General features: G+C 35.3%; 1 protein-coding gene across 1 annotated transcript in view; it reads left to right on the top strand.

The window, feature by feature from the left end:
• Positions 1-23,458, top strand: part of LOC148309939 (G1/S-specific cyclin-D2-like) — a 55,590-nt gene extending 32,132 nt beyond the window's left edge. The window contains exons 3-5 of the mRNA XM_088259304.1: positions 7,920-8,082; positions 19,043-19,188; positions 19,981-23,458. Coding sequence (XP_088115430.1) covers positions 7,920-8,082; positions 19,043-19,188; positions 19,981-20,175 — 504 coding nt within the window. The 3' untranslated portion in view covers positions 20,176-23,458. The remainder of the gene's footprint in view (positions 1-7,919; positions 8,083-19,042; positions 19,189-19,980) is intronic.
• The last annotated feature ends 1,541 nt before the right edge of the window (positions 23,459-24,999 follow it).

Here is a 24,999-nt window from a genome sequence, read left to right as displayed (position 1 = left end):
AATATTATTTTAATTAATGTTTTTTTGGATTGCGATTATATATATTTATATATATATATATATATATATATATATATATATATATATATATATATATATATATATATATATATATATATATATATATATATATATATATATATATATATATATATATATATATATATATATATATATATATATATATATATATATATATATATATATATATATATATATATATATATATATATATATATATATATATATATATATATATATATATATATATATATATATATATATATATATATATATATATATATATATATATATATATATATATATATATATATATATATATATATATATATATATATTTGTATGTGTGTGACTGTAAATGAAGTAATCATATTACCTACGTCATTTATTATCGCCATAGTAAAAAGAAATGGGAGAAAGTCCAAAGTGTTACAGTGTAGATATACGTAATATATAATGAATGTAGATAAAGGAGACATCTCGCATACGTAATATTGAACACTTGTTTGTTTCCCTCCGCTGAACAGAGATGGAGTCACAAATAACGATCAGCTGGTTCATTAATGAATGCGTGAACTTGCGCGGGTAGGACGAGAGACGAACTCTTCTATGCGCAACACTCCATTGATGAAAAATGTGATCCCTCTAGTTCAATAACGCCTTAAGCCGCAGCGGTCCGCGCGAGCGAGTATGAATATTAAAACAACAGCGCCGACACGAGCTTATGGCGTGCCAGCCTAGGTAAACAGAAACCTGTTTGAGGATTATGTCAAGATGGTAAGGGTAAATCCGGAGACTATGGCTATGCAAATATTTTCACATATTTTATCAACAAAAAAAAAGAAATTCTTCGTACGTACTCAAACGTTTACTGGTTTCGTACATCAGGTTATTAGTTGTGAAGTAATATCAGTATTTATGTGTGCTACATTTTATTAACTTAATTTATTATCGACCACAAAGTTGGTGCGATGATACACTAGTGAACCTATTAGGCGATATATGCGATTGGCACTATCCGAATGTAATATTCGCGCTAGAGGGAAATAATAAATTATCACGAATACATTTCAATTAATGGCCATTCTTAAACCTTTGTTAGGTTTGAAAGCAACCAATAAATTTCCTGTTATTAAATTTAATTCAATTTAAACTGAATAAGGACGTAATAATGTTTTCTGCGTGGAACAGAATGGCGCGAGTATTTTATCAAAAGATTCTTTATTATTCGTAGCATCGTTATTTTTGCATTTCGCGTTGCTTGTAAGATTTATGGCTATAGAATAGCGAAGTACCTCAAGGGTCGTCAGTGGGACCTTTCGCGCCTTGATTTACTCCGAGGAGTACTCATCGCCGTGTTGGAAGAGCTTCTATGAAACGAGGTGACAGTAATTATTCATACAAGAGAACCGACGTGCAGGTGATATTACAAAACACGCTGCAATCGCGAACGGATACACAATGAACACACGAGGCCCTGTAGCGATACACCAGCGCTACGCAACTACATGCTTCGCATACCTGTACACCGCACACCGCCGAGTCATCCCTCTTCTCCGCTTTGCCTCGAATACTAACAAAGTTCTCGAAATAAAACTAACTTTATATTCCTCGCGAGAAGAGTAAGAACCGAGAACCGCCGTCGGTTTGATCCTTTCTCGGAACACATTCCTTTCTGGAGGTCCTTGGGCTAGGATGCGAGAGATGATAATATACTCGCGTTTCCTAGATTTATAGGTGTTTTTCGACTCTAATTGTGTGAAATTCAATGCGTAAAGATAACAAATTATAAGACGGTTCGGGTAACTTGTTTTTGTACTCTTTATAAACTGAACAGGAAGCAATAGTGGTTTGTCCAGACCGGACAATATCGTCTGTTTTTATTATTCCTCGTAAATTGCACTTTTTTTACCTAACAAGTACATTGGAATATAATAGTCTTTTAGCTTTTTGAGTTCACGAACAAAGGTACTAACTGTTCAATTGCTCATTTACAATAACGTTTTGTTTCCAGTTAAATAAATCATGTACAATGTAAAAACATTAACAATTTATTAACAAAATCTCCGTACATTCATTCATGATGCACTTTGGTCGTACGTATATCTATCGATTTGGGTTTGTGTTTGATATGTTCAACGTCCAGCAGAGGTACGTCATTTATTTATATTTATTTTAAAAGGTGCATAAAAATCTTACCAAGATGAAAGATTTATTGCTTTAAAAATAAGCTTTATTTATTATACCTATTTTGCCGAAAGATAACGAAAAGTTAATAACTTCGTATACATTTTGTTAAAAACCTCGGGGGTGAAAAAACTAATGTACCGTTGGAATTGGAAAGGTTTTCTTAGAAGGATGGTCCCGTAAGGGCAGCACCACATAAGGGTAGTGGCGGCTTCCTCCTCTAATCTATTTCAGCCGTGCGGCGACAGTGAAGGCTTTACGCTAACGTTCCCAAGGCCTTTTCCCACCCCTATTTTCATAGAGCTGGAATTTGGGGATTATTTTGACAGTCATTCGCTTCATTGGGCTCTTGGAATTTTAAATTTAAGAACGTGTATCATATTTTCAAATATCGTCCAATCATTAGTATCGATATCAGATATTTGGAGCCATATATAAATACATAACGATACAACCACAGTACTTGCGTTCTCATTTCACTAATGAACAAAGGAACCGATATCCAAATCCAACGTATCGAAGTGGCTACATATTGAATGACCACACAAATCAATACCCATTATGGATTGCATTTCCATTGGAGCCAGACAAAACCCCTCCGAATTAGTGACGCCATTTTTCAAATGTTTAGTATTTTGCGAAGGAATGTGTCTAGGGGGTTTATTGATGGTTTAGCGCAGCATCTTCTGGAAGAGAGATAGTGTATCATTAAACAATTCTCAAAAATGTATTTATCATAAAAATTTCTACCTGTTTGAAAAAAAATCCCAAGGACCATAGTTTAACAAAGATTCTGCTCGCGATCTCCGCTACCTGCCAATTGACTTTATACGCCTTTGTTTGCCCAGACTGGGAATAGTAAAGGCCGGTCGAGATTACAAAAGTCCGTTAAATCTCCAAAATGGCCCTACGCGTTCGGGTATGATTTATTAACCGCGCTTTTTAATCGGAATCACCTGTCGGGCCTTTATCGGCATATCGGCAACGGCAAAAAACGTAAAGATTGTAATTTCCTAAAGCAGCTCCGGCCTCGGAAAATTCCCAGGACTCGCAGTAAACCCCTGAACCGCGACGTTTTATTACTCGCTTTCATTTCCACTGTAATCTTTTTTTGTGTCCTCGATCATAACATCCATCATCACCGCGATTGATGATATCTTACCGCCACTTTATGCTCTTCGCAACATACACTTACTTGCGCTACGGGCGCATACGTACCCGTAGCATCAATCACGGGTCACGCTGTCTCGAGCTTGTTCTTCATGGCTGCTCTTATTGGTTATGAATACGTACACGGTCCCTGCGTTTGCGCATCTGATAGAAAGGTTCATATTTCGGCTCACATTTCCCATTTTACGTTCGATAGTACGTCCCTGCCAGTAAATACGTCGGGAAGCCTCTTCATCTCGAGACAGAAAACACGATCACCGTATAACAAACCCGTTCGGCATCCTTACGAGACACAAAAAGCTGCGGCGGAATGGATCTCTGTTTCGAACCGATCGTCCTCGGCGAATCGTGATCGCCCAACCCGCGCTCCTCTGTTTTCTGTTGGCGGACTGCGCGATGTTGCATGTTAACCGTAAATGTCCTCCCATGAAATATTCCTTCGGGCATGAAATATCTCTTCACCTCCTGCGCGCCTGATACCTGATGCGGTTCCGACCTTTTCGGTTCTTTTATTTCAATTACATATTCATGATGTCAATGTTTTTGTTCGATTATTATCGATTACTATAAACAACTTTGCAATAATTCATCACACAATGAATTACGACTGGATTCCTTTTTGCGTGTTTATATTTTGAAATACTGACTGTTACATCGAAATATTTCGTCAAACCGCCGAAAGTGCGTTCAGATTGCCATCACGATGTGCGGTCTGTTACAACTTTCGTCCGGGACGCTAAAATACCACACGCGAGTTAATTCCCTCCAAATATTCAACATCTCAATTGCGAGGATTTTTCGCTTCGTGAAGAATTTCCAGCATCACTTAAGTGGCAATATGGTGGGATTAATATATTTATCACTTCAGAAGTATTAACCTCACGAGGCGGCCGAATAATATTTACAAATTTTCACGATTGCACGTTTTATAGCCGGTCGCGAAAATGGCATTTGATGCTCAATAATTTATTTTAATTGGTATTTTATACATGTTCACGTGTATATCGACGTCTCTCCGGCGGGCTATTAGCCCTTTCTCTCTTGCATCGCGTCTCCGCGCATTTCCCGACCTGCCTCCTGCTCTCTTGTTCCCCCGTTTTGTCTCGGGAACGTCGTAATCATTGTTCGTTATTATTGCAACAAATTTTATAGCCGAATCGAGTAGTCGTTAATTGCTACTTTGGCGGTGCTTCTTTATTTCGCCCTGCTGCGTGCGTATCGGATCCCGATCAGGTATATAAATATGGAGGCGGTGATTCGAAAAGTGCTTTCTCACCAACTTACATTCCGAGCGTTAAACTATCGAAGTCGTCTCGTACCTGGATCCTCGGAAAAGAGTAATCTCCGAGTGAAAACTCAATATTGGCTTTGGGGACAGTTTTCGCGAATTCGCGAAAATTACAACGCCTCAGCTGTGCGCCTGTGCTCCTATCGTGGAAAGGTCGCCTTGCCGGCTTTTTGTGTTATTATTCATTTGCGACACTGTAGAAAAACGCAAAACAAGCGAAATCCATTCACATATGTTGGAAAAATAAATATACTAAGCCGTTCTCCTTGGTGTCGGGCCTCGTTAGGTTAGCTGAGGTAGCGAGTGACCTTGCCGCCATTATCTGCACCACTGTCCCACGGTGTCTACTCGCCCCCCCCCCCCTCGCCCCTCCCCCGCCCCGCGCCCGCGCCGCCCACCGGGCTCCTCTCCGACTACCGGCGGGGTACTTCCATTCCATTGCGCTGCCCTTACGGCCGAGGACGTTATACCCGAAAATATCATTACACTAGAATACTATTTGGAAATATCACTACGCAAGAATACCACTTTCCCAAGTATCACTTCGCAAGAATACTACTATTTGGAAATATTACTACTCAAGAATACCACTTTCGAAAATATCACTAAACAAGAATACTATTTGGATATTTCACTACTCAAAAATTCCACTTTCGAAAATATCTCAACAGAAAAAACTACCACTTGAAAATATCACTATGTAAAAATACCACTTCCGAAAATAATGTATCTGTATTAATTTTAATGGATGGTGAGAAATTATATTAGAAAGGGATGCAAAGCTGAGTGATAATTGAAAATATTAAGATATCTTCTTTGTGGTGGTATGGACATGCAGAGCGAATGGATGGAGAGTAAATGTATGTATTTGGTAAATGAGAATAGGAGAACAAAACGAGAAGGCCAAGAAAGACTTGCCACGACTAAATCAACCAAAACCTACAATCTAGTCATGTTTGACTGTAAAATTATAGTTGTGGCAAGGAGCATACGAGTTTGGCCTTCCTTTTCTCTGCCTACCCCAGAAGAGAACGATAATACTAGTTGTAGTTGTAATGTTCGTGTATGTCTTATAATATTCCATCGTAAAATATTCCCCCCTGGGCGAGAGAAGATAAAATTTGCGAAGTGCTTTTAACGCATCGCCGGTGCTGACCCGGCGTTTACAAAAATGGGGATTTTTTCAATCAAATAAAAGCTCTGGTATTCTCCCACTAGTTATTATTTAAGCTACGTTAATTATTACTGTCGTCATCTATCATTTCTTAAAATAAATATAACGCACTACCATATAATCTTTTAAATTTTGTATGTACGTGTTAAATTAGAACATCCGTCCCTCCCATTTTGCTTACACATCTTACTCGCCAGAATAATATATTTTCTCATTATAACTTGTATTTTTCAGTAATAATAATAAGTTATTATTTCCAGTAATAGTAATAAGTAAAAATTTCCAGTAATAATAATAATAATAAATTTCCAGTAATAATAATAATAATTTATGTAGCACCATTTTCGGAAAATACTACCCTAAGGGTGATTTAACAACTGTTAGGGTTTCAGCTACTTTTTTCTCTTAAAATATTATATTTTCTTTCCTTCCACAACACATTTTTGTATTTTTTTTTTATTATAATTACTTTTAAATACTCCTACAAATGTTTTTCTCGACAATCTTTCTAGATTGTATAAAAAGCTCTCAATATTAGCTATTTTTATATATTTTAAAGCTCTCGCCAGTGATACCTTACTCGACCCACGTAGTACACATCATTTTAAAATTTAAAAAAACTTACCTACTTTCGATTTATGCCGGAAAATATAACTGTCTCAATAAATACTTAAATGATATTTCTTAGTTTTGTACTGACAATTCCTGGTTGAACTGCATTTTATATAATAAAACATCAACTGTATACTGTTTTGCACTTTTCTGTCATTGGACCAGTGTCCGAATTTCTTCGAGACTCAGATCGGTAACGATGAAACCCGGTCATTTGTCAAATGAAATAAATGTGAAAAAAAACATATTCTTGAATAACTATTTAATACATGTAAGGTATAATTATTTTTTTCTAAGCATTTGATATTTTTTATTCATAAAATGAAAACTGATGAAGTAAGCAGAATCTAGATCAACCTGTGTATGATAATATCTACTGATTTTTAGATGATGATTATTTCTTCTGGTATTTTAAATTAAGGCACATTGTTGCACTTTCCAACGAAGCTGTTCTAGCCGCAAGGAAGTGTCCGTTGACCCCAGTTTTGCGGAAGGCCTGGATTTATGTAGCGCATCACCATTACATGAATAAAAACCCATCACTGCAAAATAAGAAGTAATTAAACTTAATTATGCGCATTCGCTTAATGCGTGTTTTATGGGTAGGAAATCTTTTTGAAATAACGAGGACTAAGTACAAAAGTACACAAATTGTCTTGTACCTATGTCTTTCAGCGGAAACGCTTTTGTCAGCAATAATACTAGTAATATTAAATTTTATGTTGTTTTTATTTCGAGCCGAGAATCCCAGTTAAGTTTACTAGCAATTAGCTTCCGCTTTACATTATTATAAAATACCTAATCAGTACGCTGATTATCAAAAGCATTATCACATATTGCGTGAATGGGGGAATATCTTACCATTTTTTATAAATATATTTGTATTCAGTTCACTGATTTCCTTTGTTTCTCAGAACACAATCTTAAATTAAATCAAACAAAAGCTAATCCAAATATGATTGCTTCATCACATGTGTATCAACCATACATATTTCTGCGTCAGTAACTTTGCACAAATATATAGTTTTTTCGTGGTTGGCAGTCCTGGTACAAGCTCCAAAGGAAACCATGGAGTTGGCAACAGAAGCGTAGACTGAATGCACTCAGAATGCGATATCTCGGACGAATATGTGTCAAAACCATGTATGACAGATGTTCGAATGGTGAAATAAGAAAGGAATGTCAGATTGAGATAAGCATTATCGATAAATTAAAGGAAGGCGAATTGAGATGTTTTGCGCACGTGGAACCAATGAGTGAGGAAAAATCTTTAAAAAATATACTAGGCGAATGTGGTCGGCACAGGAAGACCGAGTTAGACTGATTAGAGAAATAATCGGCGGGTACGCGTGAGGAGATGAATAATGTTTGCAAGAAAGGGTGGTACGGCGTTATGTTCTCTATACGGAGAAGATAGTAAAAATATATTGTTTTTGTACTAACGGGCAGTTTTTGTTATTGTTGCAGAAATGGGAGCTTTTAGTACTTTCCAAACTGAAATGGGACATGTCCGTGGTGACTCCTCAAGACTTCCTCTCCCTGCTGGTAGCCAGATTGCCTCTGGGCGGTTTTGTTAAGACCAACATGGTCATCAGACATGCCCAAACCTTCATCGCGCTTGCAGCCAAAGGTAGGTTCATTTTCCACTTCTTCGAGTACCTGAACGATATATTTTATACATTTCTGCTGATAAAATTATCTCATGATTCAATTATTTAGATATAATTCTCTACTGAAATCAATTTTGTCCACATTACCCTAATTTTCAGTTCACTGTGTCAATTCCATCCCGATATGCACATTTCAACGAATACATTAACTTTTATTGCGTTATTTTAATAAAAGTGTATCCACGCGTTCTAACATGGCCCGAATAAGTTGTCACACTTGTTGAACACTGTTTCTCGATATGCCTACAGTCTCGCTTTTCTTTAATGATAAAACTTCGGGTAATAAAAAGGCGAGTTTTACGAGACTGTTTTAGGCATTTTTGTGATGTCACCATCCTTAGCTGGAATACTAAATACAACTCGCTATCCGCTCGGGTTGACCGAATACAAGGCCATTTGGCTATGTGTTATTAGGTACCACTGCACTGAAGGATGTCATCTAAGCTTTATTCTATAGGCGATATAATGGGCGATTGGTCACAACAAAGCACCGAGCATTTTGCGTTTATTTAAAGCGACACGTGACAATTCTTAAGGATAACGTGCATTATTATATTCTGCAAATTTATTTGCTTTTCCCTTTTATCTAGTCACTTTTTGAAATTAAGTTTAATGATAACTTATACATTTTACTACGCTTTTTGAAAAATTCCGCCCTTTTATATATTTTCCAGAAGCAATGGCCTCGCAAATAGCATTAAATCCAACTATTTTAATATTGAATAGAGTTTTGTATTCACGCAATACTCGATACATGTGAAAACATTTTCAAATAACGTTTTCGATACGCCGGCGTTTTATAGAAGCATAAATTACAAACAAAATTAGCTCGTAAATTTTATGTGCGGAGAAGAAATTAATATAAACGTAAAAATTCTACTATAACCTTAAAGAGGCCATCCGAAGCGCGGGATTGAGCGACTATCGGCTATCCACAAGCATAACGCGCATACCCATATATAATACTAAAACCGAAAGTGTTTTTATAGCACTAGATAATTATATTAACAATTTGATTGTATCGACTCTCTGCCGCCATTCGAAGGAACATCGGAACGTCCCAAAACGTTAATAATAATAATAACGTATTCACTAATAACGAACCCCCTCTCCGCGGGCCGCGGTATATTCCCAAAGCAAACTTTTTGCTCTTGCTCGGAGCGGAGATAAATAAACCGAAAGGATTTGGCACCTCGTTATTGGCAAAGGCCATTACATGATGGATTGTTCAGATAGCGATATTTTACATTCGGACGATATATCCATTCTTCGGATCGGCGTTACATAAACTCAACACCTCTAGAATCCTAACCACGCTGTTACATCGCGGATAACGAATGACATTTTAAGCCAAACACTTCATAAATGAGACCAAAGAGACATGATTTCACAAATTTTGAGATAGTAGGTTCACTTTGCTTTTTTATGCTTTCTCAAGATAATATCTGTCAATATCCTCAGTAAGTCCGTAAAAATTGGAAAGGCTCTACGGGGTAACATACGAATTACTGATAGCAGTAACGCGTTGAATGACTACCCAGCGAGATGAGCTACATCCTGCGGCCTGTCATTACCATATTATTAAACATTGCCTTAGGCAAACGGATCCATTGTTTTGATAAATATTTCCTTTGTATTAAACTTAGATGTGTAACTTTCGCAGTTATCTCCAGCTGTAACCGATCATTCGGAATATAATTATATTATTACTACATTTCTAAGTTATTGTTTTGTTGAAGATGCGCCGTAACAAATATAAAATAATATGACGCAAGTGTTGCAGACTTATTTATTACGTCTTGGCCAAAAGCCTGCTGCGATTTCCCACACGGCTGAATGCATTCCTTCAAGAACTGAGTAGGCTCGAACAACAGCCACGGGTATTGTAATACTGCCATTATAATGCCCGGTGCAAGTGAGAAATGCCCATTCAATAATATAAATACATCGACAAACCGATTCTGTGCGATCATAACCCAAACACAATTACTTCTTAAAGAAAATTTGTTTGAAAATACAAATAATGCGAACACGACCCAATGCCAAAAAGAAGGAAAACCAATGCTTATTAACTTATTAGGTTAGAATACTCCGGGGTTATACTCCTTAAATAAAAGACATAGTTTAGTCAGTTATGATTATCCTACAATAATTAAAGAAAACACTTCGTTTTTTACCACTTGAGTTTAATTATAGACTACATGTTTCAGAAGCTAAACTTCCATCATTCAGGTCTGTATAATAACTAAAATATAAAATATAAAATTGTTCTATAAATAAGGATAGGGGGAAAGTAAGGGGAAGGGGTTAGTCAAGGAACGGAGTTTGAAAACAAAGGAAAAATTGAAAGCAATGGCGAAGAATTTTGAAACAATATATTATTTAATAAATTATTATTAGAATTCAGGTTTTTTTGTATTTCTAAATTTTCAAGATAATTCATAATTTGGCCTTTATATGGAACAAGGTGTAATAATTTTAATTTATGGGAGTGAAATGAGTGATTAGTATCTATTATATGATTTGCAAATTCCGAAAAATAATTACTAACAAGACCGCTTTGACGTTCTTTAATTCTAATCTTTAAATTTCTCGCAGTTTGGCCAATATATTTTCTATCACAATCTCCACACGAAATTTCATAAACACCACTTTTTTGTAATAAATCAATTTTAGATTTTGAGTTATCGAGGATTTTATGTAAATTATTATTTGTATAATATGCAGGTTGGATATGGGAGGGTAAGATTTTCGAAATATTTTTAGTTATTGAACCCGTATATAAAATTTTTCGCCAAGATTTATTTTTTATTGAATCATTATTAGGTGCTGAATATATGTATTTTTTGGTAAAATTATTTTTAATTTTATTTTTTAACATTTTATCTATTAGCGCGCTATTATACCCGTTGTTTTTTGCTATTAGTTTAATTGTGTTTAATTCACGATTATAATTTGAGTTACTGAGGGGGATATTAATTAGTCTATTTAATAATGAATGGAAACTGGCCATTTTATGTGAAATGGGATGAATGGAATCAGCTGGAATGACTGTGTCAGTGTGTGTTGGTTTACGATATATATTAAAATCTAATTTATTATTTATAACTTTAATCGATAAATCAAGAAAATTTAGGGTATTATCGTCATTTTTTTCCACGGTAAATTTAATATTACTATGTAAAGTGTTGATGTGGGTAAGGAATGAATCTAATTGTCTATCAATTGTAATTATTTTTCGGAATTTGCAAATCATATAATAGATACTAATCACTCATTTCACTCCCATAAATTAAAATTATTACACCTTGTTCCATATAAAGGCCAAATTATGAATTATCTTGAAAATTTAGAAATACAAAAAAACCTGAATTCTAATAATAATTTATTAAATAATATATTGTTTCAAAATTCTTCGCCATTGCTTTCAATTTTTCCTTTGTTTTCAAACTCCGTTCCTTGACTAACCCCTTCCCCTTACTTTCCCCCTATCCTTATTTATAGAACAATTTTATATTTTATATTTTAGTTATTATACAGACCTGAATGATGGAAGTTTAGCTTCTGAAACATGTAGTCTATAATTAAACTCAAGTGGTAAAAAACGAAGTGTTTTCTTTAATTATTGTAACATGTCTTACCACAAAGTTAATGCCGAAACAATAAATAAAATATGATTATCCTAAATATTAAATATAAATCTGTACATAGCTCGAGGATAATTAATAAACCAAGTGATGAACTGTGAGAACGTCTCGCTCGTTCTGTAATAAATTTACATAAATCTCGGGCAGGACTAAAGGGACCCCGAGGAACCATTCATATGTCACTCTTAACGACGAACAAAGTGCGAATAAAATACCATATATTCAAATACAAAATGCGATGCAACACAACAAAGCCGAGCCGCCCTTACAACGCACAAAAATCATCAATTTAATATACCTATAATATTCAATTAACATGTGATTAATAGTGTTTTACGCTTAATGAGTTTTGACGTAAAAAAAATTAATACGCGGCGCCAATCTAAATGACTCTTATCAATTATCTTAATTATAAGCGGGCAAAAATATTCGGAGTAATCACTTTTCATTAATATCCGACGGTTGATGTAGTAGACATCGATCGTACGACTGTCGCGACGTGTGACTGAAATATTTTGATTGAAATATTAATTTTCATTCTCGAAGAGATTCGGCGGAAGATACGATCTGTAATGGAAAATTTTAATATTTGCACCAGGGTAAAATTGTATAATTTGTCGGCAACCCACAATGGGCCGCAACCGGCAATCTGCAGCCTCCGGGGCCCTCTTCCCTCCCTGTCAGTTTTCCGAGGCTTCTCGTTCATTCATCACACTATATTTATGTGCACAGACTCGCCGCCCGCCCATACTCAAATTTGTTAAGAAAATTGCGAAATCGCTATTACACGCCACCGATCAACGAACCCGGCCCGACGAATTTGCATCGGGGAGGTTCGATAGCTAAAAAACACTCATTTTATCTTCAATCAGAATCGAGATGTGTTTATAACTTTACGTTAATCTTGCTTACGTTTTCACCGCTACAAATTTATAAAAATTATTGGGGCCTCAAAAAAATTATCAAAAATCTACCAATTGTTTTTTTTCTATCCGACGGCACAGTTAAATTTGTCACTTTAAAATACACATAAGATTTTGTAGGTTTTTGGTATTTAAAACCGTAGATCTAACTAATTTTCCTTTACGTGGTTTTATAATTACGAACTAGTGGTCTAATAGAAACATCTCAAAGGCCTTTCGTAGAGAATGTGACGTGTTGTAGGCCTGCGCCCCTCCACAGAGTGCCCCGCTGGCACGCAGCCACGGAGCGCATGCCCCAGGAATGTTGATAATGCGGTCTTCACGAAGAACCAGTTTGCTTCACGCCCGAAATTACTTTAAATTACACGAATACTTAAACCCTCACATGAAGCACATCTCCAATGATAGACCTATTATCTCCCTCCTCCCCAGGACGAGCGAATCGAATTTGCCAAATTGGATCCTTGACGGGAAACATACGCGAAAATAGCCGCAATTAACATTCAAGTGTAGTAAATATTGTTAATAAGCTTGTTATGACAATTAAGTAGAAAGCGCTTGAAGGATTGGAAACACTATTTATTCTACTTACTTATTACAAGAACAGTAGGTACGTAATTTTCAGAAAATATATTTTCTCGTGAAAATCTGAAAAATATCTAACCTGCTCAGTGTCGTGTTACTAATATTCCATTAAACGATAATTAATAATTATGAAAAAAATAGCATTTTTACTCAACTTTCTTTACACTGGCGATTTCCGCCACAGGCTTGGCGCCGCGCAGATACCAGGCCGGCAGAACTCGCAGGAGTCATCAGGCATTCAGCTCGCCCCACGTAGACTGAACAGCGCCAGAGGAAATAATAATAGTGAGAAGATGCGCAAGCGCACCGCGACCTGTGTACATTCCTGCTCTTCTGGTACGAAACTCCTAATCTCACAACCCGAACAGAACGCCGCACACCTCACCGAGAAAGCTCGGTAAAGCTCGTAAAGACGAGAGAAAATATTTTATTTTTGTGCTGATTCTTTTAAAATTGATGTTGCTTATAATTACATATCTGTATCCAGGTATCAAGTAGTATTTGCTTTCTCCGTAGTGAGAGCTTTCGTTACCACAGAAAACAATGCTCTCGAGACCTCCGTGTTGCCGACGCCGACGGCTATGCCACATATGCATTTCGCTCAGGTCAATGTAACTCGGGTCGACTTCACGGTTTCAGCTTTACCATTCGTATGTGCACATTAAATTATTTCATTGAATAACAATACCACCGTCCTGCAAAGTCAAAGTATTCCGATACGTCTCGACTTCATAACAACGCCAGTTTGAATTCTTTAATTTTTCATGTTTCTTGCCACCGTTCTGGAAGCAGTATATTAAAACTCCCCTAATTTGAATCGCTCCCACATGTTTCGTATACCTTTCCGTATCTCAAATGCAAAACCGCGTATAAATCTACATAGTTTTCGCGTTCATTCGCACATTACCTACTTATGTTCTCAAAAATATTGCGATAGCTATGGTCCAATAACCTTAAGACCTCACAAAACAATAGTTTCGCAATAATTGTAACCGAGACTTGAATAATTTTACGAGCAAATATTTTTTGTAAGTAGTACAATATTATGTATTTGTAGCGTCTGGATGTTATTCCCCCCGAGTCATTAAAATTTTTACCTCGAATGTCTATTGTGGTTCTTCCTTTATTGTAATATCTATTGTATACAGTTTATTGACTCTCAAATACGTATTTAAATATATTTAAACTTTTATAAAATGGTTCAGGTTTATTATTCAGTATTGCACATCGATACCATCCTCTCGACATGTCGATATTACGCTTTATTTTTTCGTGAATTTAATCTTTAAAAAATCTCATATGCTTCGAATATGGGCTTATTTTTTCGATCTCGCATTGTCGCGAATTCTTAGGTCATGCTCTTTAGGGTTAACGTGAACCGTTGCGTCTCGAGCCGACATCCGGTGCCGACTGTTATCTGTCTGCCGATGCAGTTTGCAAATATTTTGCAGATGAAACGAGATAGCGAAAGTCATAGCGAGGATGTGTTTCCTCCGTGATGTTACTTTAATTGTATCATACGCATATGCAACATCCTGTGCCGAATAATGATACGTGTTTAGTAACCTATTTTCTTCAAACAACGATGTCATCTTATATAACCTATCTTTTCTATTTACACTAAGTATGTACTTTCGAAAAAAGTAAACATACTCTTTTTTGACCCCCAGCAATCTTGCTATCCAGTAATGGTTAGCATTGTTAAGCGCTTATCGCTTATTACCTTTAGTAAATATGTTTAGTGTATGTACGACCATTGCACAAATAATTATTTACCCTACATGTTGGTATGCTACTCACTGCGAAACAATTTCATTTCGCGATCGATGTTTTATTAAAAAAATTGTTAAAATAAAATAAAGTAAATACAAGTCATCGGTTTTTTGTTTTCGTAAAATGTTATTTTCTGTTTCATTTTAATGGCCGTCTTTTGATAGTGCGAGGAAGAAGGTATTGTCTATGACAACTGACTTAATAACCGACGCGTCGGTCGTCCCGAGCATACGAGTCACACATTTCTTGGCATTCACTAAACTTGTGAATAATGAATCTGTCAGTCGGCCATGCTAAAAGTTCAACGAACTATCACAACGAGGACCGGTCGCTAAATAATACTAAATAGATATTTTCCTATGGCGCAAATACTTCCCGGTTTTTATCTTAAGTTTTAGGAATTTTGTGCCAAGCACTTTTTTAATCGCTTAATTTATGTAATAACGTAAGCAAACGTGACGTAAAATCGGTCGTTAAGCGAAGCTTTCCAATTTCATAAGGGTACATAGTAACTACATAATGTGTGCTCGTTGCAATATTGCGAACATGTGTTCGAAAGCCTTCTGTATGACAGATTTCAAATGTACTAATTTTAGGCTGTTTAATTTAACGCCCAGAACTGCCCAGCTCGGAACATGTCTGGCAAAATATTACGTTATTGTTTAAAATTTGAAGGTTATACAAAACATAACATGTGGTAGCCTTGTGCGACCATTTTTTACAGCTGAGCACTGAATAAAAAATTATATGTTTTAAATATTATTCTTATGGTATCATATTTGTACCTATAGACTTATTTTTAATTTAATTTACTGCGCTTTATATAATACGTATTTCATATAAAATCGAAAATCAAACGAAATTCTGAAACGAGCTTTTGAAAACACCTAAAAAATATCAGAAATTTATATTACCGATGTAAGGACAAACATTTTATTATCTGTTTTGACACAAGAATGATGAATTTCAGCTTAGAGTGCCTCTGTATTGTTTTTGAGCTAATCTCAAATTACGCTAATTCCTTTACGATATTACATTGATCTTGAAAAATTGTGGCATACATTTGGGCTAAGTTAAATCTGTTCGTGTTGTTGCAACAATAATATACTGCCTGTTTGTGTATATTATCAGTGAATTTTAAAACAATTTTGTTCTGTCGAAGAGACAGGACAAAGGAATGGACCACCGTTGACGTTTATTCCGTGTATAATCCGCATATTTAAACTTCCGAATTAATATAAATAACAAACACATTTTGCTTTGCTTTTATCCTTAAAACGTATATCTATAATTGATTTTTTCAACTGTTTCTCGTCGTAAAGTTTTTAAGAACCTGCAGTTCGTCGGAGGTTCTGCAACGCGGCGCAGCTCGGAACGTTGCAACTCCAATAAACATAATTTAGCGTTACATTCCGCTGGCAACAGTCCGCCATAAAAACATCAGTCATAACTTTGCCGAAGCAATGTGAGAAAAGTGTTCGCTCGATTCAAGACCGACGGCGACGGTCGAACGATGAGAAAATTCAACGTAACAATTGTTTATTATCGTAGAACTAATCCTAACTTGAAGCGAAACGTTTCACTCGTGTTATTATGCAATATTTGACAAACCTTTTTGTGACATAATACGCGGTGGCTTATGACGAGTAGGTACCATTTATTTACCGCGATGCGTCGATCATGAGGTCCGCTAATAACGCGATCGAGTGCCGAAAGTCGCTCGGGCGCTCGCCGTCTCTGCCGTACTTGGTCCGTGAGAAATATTCGTTCGGCCGCGGGGAGGGACAATGGCGTCTGGTCCCGAACATAGGGAATTACTTCGCAAAGGACCCGACGGCGATCATCCACTTCTGCGGCCGGTTTTAAAATCATCTCCCTATACCGGCATACCCCCTCCGCGTATTTATCTACCTACGTCTGCGCCGGCAATCATAACACGACCGTTGGAATCGAGTTTCGCAATCCACAAAAAAGGCGAATCCAATCTAGAGCCCATTCGGCGTGTAGATAATTTCGGATGTAATAGAGCTATCGAGGTGGCACATAAATGCGTAAGGATAATGACTGTTGCCTTAGGTCCGGATCTCGTGGGCGCATATCGCAAACTGCGCCTACGACGTAACACTTACTTCCCCTCTACTGCATTCGCGCGTAATCTTCAAACAGTATTAATAAATTTTATTTTTAATATTATTTAATATTTACGTGACAAATAAGGTCAGTCTACATTTGTAAATAGACGAAGGTGATGGATGTGGCGCCACGAATCTAATCGCGATACTTAATACCTTCATATTGTGGGTACCTATACATATTAAGGTGCTATCGGTGTTTGCACGAATGCAAGTTGCATAAACATTGCGGCTTATTTTCTCGAAAGTTCTAATTTGCCGTCAGTCAAATATAATTCCACATGCATGCGAAGCTAATAGCGTTATCGATTCCTCGTGTTTTAAAAATCCTTAATTTTGAAAATTCGCGTGCGCCTTAAATATTGCGTGAAGTAAGTTTCGGAACACCGGGGATTGGATGGCGGTATCCAAATTTATATTAACCGCGAACCTCGCGGTTAAATAAACTTGTTCGAATGGACACCAATATTTATTATAGTGTTAAAATTATATATTGTTTTTAAATCAAACACTCTCGACATAAAAGGGTCAATTTGTCATTTAGCTTGAAAAAATTGTAGGTCAAACTTTATACTGACAGTGAAAATTCATTTTAATCTCAGGATTGTTTTAAAAATACGACATTTTGGACGCAGGATGGCAAGAGATTGATAACAGCGAAGGGCTCTCAAGGGCGGTGGAAGAGATAGTGGTATCTGAGGAAACCACTATCGAAAAAACTATTTCATTCATAACATATAAATACTCTGTTCCTCTAAGGTTATCGCGTGTAAAATATCAGTGCGTAGGCGAATGTAACATAATGCACATTGCGTTTTATTGGTTGTAGCAATCGTTGTTTAATAGTGACTTTTAGGTAAAACAACAACGATCGGACAAGAAACAAACTTAAATCCTCGGATAAAACTACCATATTTATGATAAAAACTTCCACTAATTCTACCATCACGCTGTTTCTTAACAGGGATAGGCAGAGAAGATGGAAAATTACACTCGTGTGTCAGGACATACACTCTTAGCTTCTTCTACATCATTACAATTAGTCATATATGCCCTCCAGTTACGTATACTTTTGACACTACCAGATTGTTTTTTGCTTGGTCCTGCCAAATCTTTTTTGGCCGTTTTCATTTTGTTCTTCTATTCACATTTTCCATATATATCCTCTCAGTCATTCCCCCGTCATATATTCACGCAATCAATGTAATTCAAATAAACATGGAATTATTTATATGGCTTTATAATATTCACAAATAACTTGCCATCATTAGTAGTCAGTACATTTCCTGAAAAACTTTTTTTTGTCTACCTACGGTTTAAAGCTTCGTATGTGGAAAAACGTATGTATGTAATAAATACGTATGTACATTCATAATACTATCTACGTTTGAAGACTGTAATCGTATTGTCCCCAAAGTCACACCTTTATTTGAAGTTTAGTTACCAATCTAAAAGTACATCGGTTCATACATTGTAATGATCTAATAAATTTCGTAATCCAGTGATAAAATGATACCTCTGCGCATTTATTAAATTACCACTCATTTTCAAAATATTATTTGGAAAATTAACAGAATAGTTACATTAAGTTATAGGTACACATATACGAGTATTAGAAAACAAGTACGTGCAATGTTTCAATTACAAATTCCATATTTGTAAAAATACCTGGAAGAGGGTCGTGAGGGAAGAATTGGGGAAAGATCAAAGCTCAAGTCAAGGTCAAATTATAAATATAGGAACTTTGTTTAGAGTTTGTTATACTCGTGGGAAGCGCTAAGTTGTCAGTTGCCCTGGTGATTCGACTGGGAGCTCTGCGAGCTAAACAGTTTCAAATAATTTCTTTCTTTTTGCCCACAGATTTCCAATTCACAATGTATACCGCGAGTACATTAGCCGCCGCCAGTATTGCTGCAGCCCTCCAAGGCTTGGATTGGGGGACCAGAGCCAACGTTCCTCTGTCCGACTTGATGGCAAATCTCCATCACCTCACTGGAGTCGAACAGGTAATTTTTGTCTCAATACTAACTCAATACTACCATATTAGCTAATATTTTAAATAAAAATACAGAATTTATTTATTTAATGACCTCCGGCAAGTGTTAAAACTGATGTCATCTGAATTTAAAAAAAACACCCAACATGTGTAAACCACTGGTTCCTATTATTCATTCTTTAAAATGTCGCCTTTTTGACAAGCGCCATCCCGCATCTGTTAAAAATTTAATATTTTTTGATACTTTACTTCAATTAATTTGATTATTTAATAATAATAATTTAATATATTGAAATGATTTATATGGCGCCATTTTTGTAAAATACTCGTTCTAATAAGCACCTCAAAGGCGCTTCGTTGTAAATGAATTAAGGAAAATAAAATTGTGGAAGTGATTTCGTAAACGAATGCGCGTTTAGTTTTTATTTTCTAATTATCACCTCGTTCTTGCTATTTCTAATTGCTGGTATTCTGAGCATTCTATACCATCGATCCCGTAACAGCTACGCTTAGAAGCAGATAAGAACATTTTGCCTATAGCAGTTACTATATAATATGTCTCAATATATATTTTCTTCTTCTTTCAACCCCTATCCGCCCCCAATAGGGCACTTAATCAAATAGACACAGTGTCTTCTTTATGTACAAAACTTTTTTTTTCATCTTGTTTAACAAGTAACAAGATTTTATTCCATACATTGCAGTGTGCATAATGTTTTCGTAGATCATTATTTTTACTCAATTTTTTTCGTTTAAAAGTTGAAATAATATGTTTACTTATATTTTTCTCAATTTGTTTTAGGATTATCTTCAGGCGTGCTTAGAACAAATCGAGCAAATGGTGCAGAAAACTATCGAAGAAGGCGTGAATGACCCAAACGGGAGAGCGCATGTGGGGAACAACACGGGGATGGCGTGGACTCAACCCCACAACACTCCTGAGAAGATGGTGGGCAAAGCCGGCACACCCACCGACGTCAGAGATGTGCACTTCTAACCCCGACATCTCTCCAGTCGGTTCGCTTCTGGCCACACCATTCCTTCAATGGCAACACCGTGACATCTAACACTGACAGTTACTATTGACAGTTCAAATTTTCGTGGTGTAATGAAGAAGAAATGCGCAGTATTATCGGACACGGGCTTTTGCCTCGATACGATCCGAATGTGAGTCAAAGTGAATAAACGATAGCATTGTACTGACATTATGAATAAATTGCCTATAGTGCCTCAGTGCCAAAAATAACTTTCAAACTCGTACCTAAAAATATACTAAAAATGAAAACGTGACCCCATGCGTGTCAGCGGATCACCCAATATTTGTGTACCTACTTGTGAATGTTTAAATCAATTGTTTTAACTATTATATAGTTTTTTTTTTATAAAATGAATAAGATTTTAGTTTACATGCTTAATTCGTTAAACATATAAATGATTTATATATTTCCTATGGAAGTGTTGAAACCGATAACAATTATATTATTTAGTATTGAGCTCCCAAATTCATATTTTTTTAAATATCAATATTAGGGACTACCTTCATTGATTCTGTTGAATGTTATTCGTTTATCTACTATTATTATTTTATCATATTACAGTAAGTCCTCTATTGGCAGTATTGTATGCCCATGTCCAACGGTTTAAATCCATTCAAATTAGTTTGATATTCTAAATTGCAAAAGAATCTCTAATTTGACAATAGTTTGTAAGGTCAGTTTAGCTACGAAGCTGTTCGGTGATGCGAGGAGAATTGTGATGCTACAAACTCACCCCTGGGTAGCTCCAGCTCCCGTCACTCATTTAAAACATCCTCGTTTTTATTGTGGTTTCTCACCTACATCACAAATTTGCAAAAGTTAAATGATAAACAGACATCTCCATTTGTCGCACCCAGCAGCTTCATAGCTATTAGTTTGTGGCTCCGCCACTCGAGTCAGATGTACACAGTAGTATTTTTGCATTTTACATGCAGTATTTTTTAGCAAATTTATGCCCCGTTCACTGCCATTATGTTTTGTTAAATTGGATCAATTGATTTTAGCTTTAGCTTTTACTACATCGATGCTAAATGAGAGGGCAGTGATGATGGAGCTAGTATCGCTAAAATTTTTAACTTAGCAGTGCAGGACTATATCGGGAATAATTTTGTATTTTATGAATAAAAGTCTAAGCGAATGAGATACTTTTGTTGGATCGCTAGAAGCCAAGGGCTCTTTAGGGGCCCAATTTCCAAACCCAGTAAGGACGTTTTGTGAAATTGTTCATAAAACAATAAAAATACTTTTTTTGTAATGCGCGAATCTGCAAAAATCCAGTTTCGAAGCCAGTAGAGCACGGGCAAGTTCGAAGCGTCGCGGGATGCTATTAAATTTTATAAAAATGTAAGAAATGCCAGGTTTAAGTTGTAGGATTAGTCGGAGACGGTGAGAAAAAGGAAACATCTCCAAAATAACCCCCTTACTTAGTTTTAAAATTGGGCGGCTATCTTGATTGATGGTTATCGATAATCAACCTAAGGCCGAGAATATGTCCAGCGATAGTCTGACCTACTTATAATTTAAATATTATTCGGATAAGTTTGAACAAAATAAGATTCGTATTTTGTGGAATGATCTAACTTGTGATAGCCTGTGGATAATATTCTTGGCATTGTATTCTGAAGATAATGTAATGAATTGGGGGGGAAGCAATACACTACGCTTTAAATCTTATCCATGTTATTTTTATACTTGAATATCTGAGTACGGATACTTAGATAATTCCAATAACTATTAATGTAGGTGTATTTTTTTACCACTTTCTATAGGACTATGAATATTATTATATAAGACAGTTGCGGGGCTGATAGTTGAAATATTCAACCGGTACTCGAATTATACAAACAACCTTTAAATTTTGTTCTATGAAATGTATCACAGACTCGGAGAAACTCGGCGCGCCGCTTTGGTTTGAAAAGTTCTTCCGAGTATAATTATTTTTGTATTTGACATAGAAACCGAAGCGATCTATAACGAGATATTAAAAATCACTCCGGCTATGTCTAAAGTCTACATAATGAGTGTGACACTCAATCCTCTCTATCTCTACTCCTGCAGGGAAGCAGTGTGATGGTAGTATGTAGTAGCAACAAACCACATGGCTTGTTAAACTTTACATCTAAAACCTAAGCAGTGTCCGAGTTACACAAGCTACTAGTACGAGCGCGGGCATGTAACCCCGAGTGCCTTTGCCATTAATCTCCTTTTCCTACCTACTATTCCATTCCCATATAGCAATAATAATCTTCATCCTGAGCTTTGGTTACATCATCTGTCTCCTAAATCCGAGAATTTAAAGCGCAGGACTAATTGCCATGCCTTTGTATAATTAACGACCAAGTTAGCACTGCATCTATTTGATCCAGTGCCCTATTCATCATCGGGGTGTGAACAGGGGTCAAAAAATAATGATTTGTACATATGTTCTTTATATATTCATGGAACAAAGTTGTAGGCTGTGCTTATTTTTACATTGCACTGCATGCCAATGTTTTAAATTTGTATGAGTATAACCTTTTTAAACAATAGTTTACTAGTATGCATGAGGACCGGGAGCATTAGAAATAAGTCAGTTTTTTTATTAATATCTTCAACGATTGATTGTTAAAAATATGTGTTTTCATAAACATATTTATTAAAAATGTTTGTGTGGACACCTGTCGGTTATTGCAACTCTGCATACTTTGAATTGTAATTATGTTATTGAAAGAATTATTCTACTTATTTAGTTTAATTAAAGTGCCCTTAATATAATAATAATATACTTGATTAATTTATATAGCGCCATTTTCACAAAATTTTCTTATTTGCTGTATCTTATTCTATATCATATTTGTACAAACTTAATTCAAACCTTTTAGATAGTATTTAACGTAAATGGCACTATAAATTATCCTATATTATTATTTGTATCGCTCCTGTTTTTCACTATATTTTAATTATAATCACTAAGTTTTACTATCTTACCTCGTACCTAACTATTTTTTCTTAAATTTTATAATCTTCGTATTTGCGTTGTATATATTATTACATTGTAAAAATTTGTAAAAAAATTGGCTTCGGCCGTGAATAAAAAAAAATGTTACCCTGAAATAGCACCTGAAGTGTAAGACTGATCACCTTGCCTTCATGAAATTTACGATCAAGGTGCTGCAATGATACAATGCAGAGCCCTATGCACCCTTTAGTGCGGATGAGAGATGAAAACATCCCATAAACATATTTTTGTAAGAAGAAAAAAAACTAGTTTTATTATTACAAATTTATAAATTAAATTCAAGATCATGGTGAAGTAATTCATTTGATCAGCTTTTTAAAAAATGTGTTTAAATACACAAGTTAACTTTATGTGTCTAAATAAATAATGTGTATTTAACTTGGTCTTCACGCTTGTTTTTGCTTGGTAAACATGCTTGAAGAATACTCTAATTGAGCAAAATATTTCTTAACATATCGCTCACTCCTTTCAAGAACGTCATAAATCAAAAATCGTTAATTTTCAGTTGTGCATGTTTTCAGAATGCCCAGAAAATGTACTACATCCCAGCAAAAGAGACATATTTTTAACTTAATACAATTTACCCGCTACAGGGCAGAAAGTGTTGTTTTTGCATTTTGAAGAAAAGGTATTGTTTAATTATTTTTTTAAATATACTAAATATTTTTCAAATGCAGAAAAAACCTTCAGGTTTTACCTAAAAACTTCTGCTGCACAGTAAAAAGTTCAGTAAGTGGCTTGATATTTATTTTTAATACATTGTATTATATTTTTAAACTTTAAAAACGTTCTCCTGAAAAATCAAGTATTTTGATTTATGACGTTCTTGAAAGGAGTGAGTGATATGTATCTGCTTTTTGAAAAAATAATTACAAAGAAAGCTAAGTGTGAGTACCTTTATTATTGTGCATATTATCTGCATCAAGATGGTGCTTATATCGACAAAAAAAATGTAAATACAGTTGAAATATTTTTGTGGAAAAAAAAAAAATTTTATTCGTTAATTTGTGTGAACTCCGAAATTGTATATTCATTATTCATACTACAGTAAAAGCTTTTTACTTCAGATTTTAGGGGCTAAAATTCTTAACATATTTTGAATTAGCAAATTTGAAAAAAAAAAAAAAATGACAATTTTTTCAAATATAAACTAATGCACTGCGTTGTTTCCAATTCGTATTTTTATATTAATATGATAACAAAAGCTGTGGATCAAATTGGAAATATGCATATGTATTTTAAATCTGTAAAAAAATTGGATCTTACTGAACATTTTTTCAAACTATCGTATGAAAATTTGTTAAAGATTGTCGAATTATGGCTAAATTTGAATTATAGTTGTTTGAATTTATGAGCTTTTACTGTATGTAGAAACTGCTTGTTTATAAGATATATTAAATTTAAAACAATCGAGCATTTTTGTATCTGACTAACATTTATATAGTAAAGTAAATTTCCATAAGTTGTGTATTCTTTGAGCCGATAACACGAGCACAACTGTGAAAGGATGAGAATAGTCTTTATTACATAATTGTAAATATATATATTTGTCGATGTTGACTTTGTATCAAATTGGCTTCTGGTCTTAATAGATAGAAAGTAAATGATTTGAAGCACAATGTGTTCCTTATTTTTAGCGGCATCGAGTGTAGTTATGTAATTTTATATTGAACTGTGAAGTGAGAACCAGTTGGCATTATTTGTTGTAAGATTGTTTATCCTAGAAGGTCATATTTTGAATGTCTATAGTCATGTCCAGTCATAATAGGTTAAATAATCACCTTCG

The sequence above is a fragment of the Brachycentrus maculatus genome, unplaced genomic scaffold (genome assembly GCF_059751285.1).
Source record: "Brachycentrus maculatus isolate JH-2025_06_01 unplaced genomic scaffold, ASM5975128v1 h1tg000115l, whole genome shotgun sequence".
In the NCBI taxonomy this organism is placed as follows: Eukaryota; Metazoa; Arthropoda; class Insecta; order Trichoptera; family Brachycentridae; genus Brachycentrus; species Brachycentrus maculatus.
The sequence above is the reverse complement of the archived record's forward strand: the minus strand, read 5'-3'. Positions and strand labels throughout refer to the sequence as shown.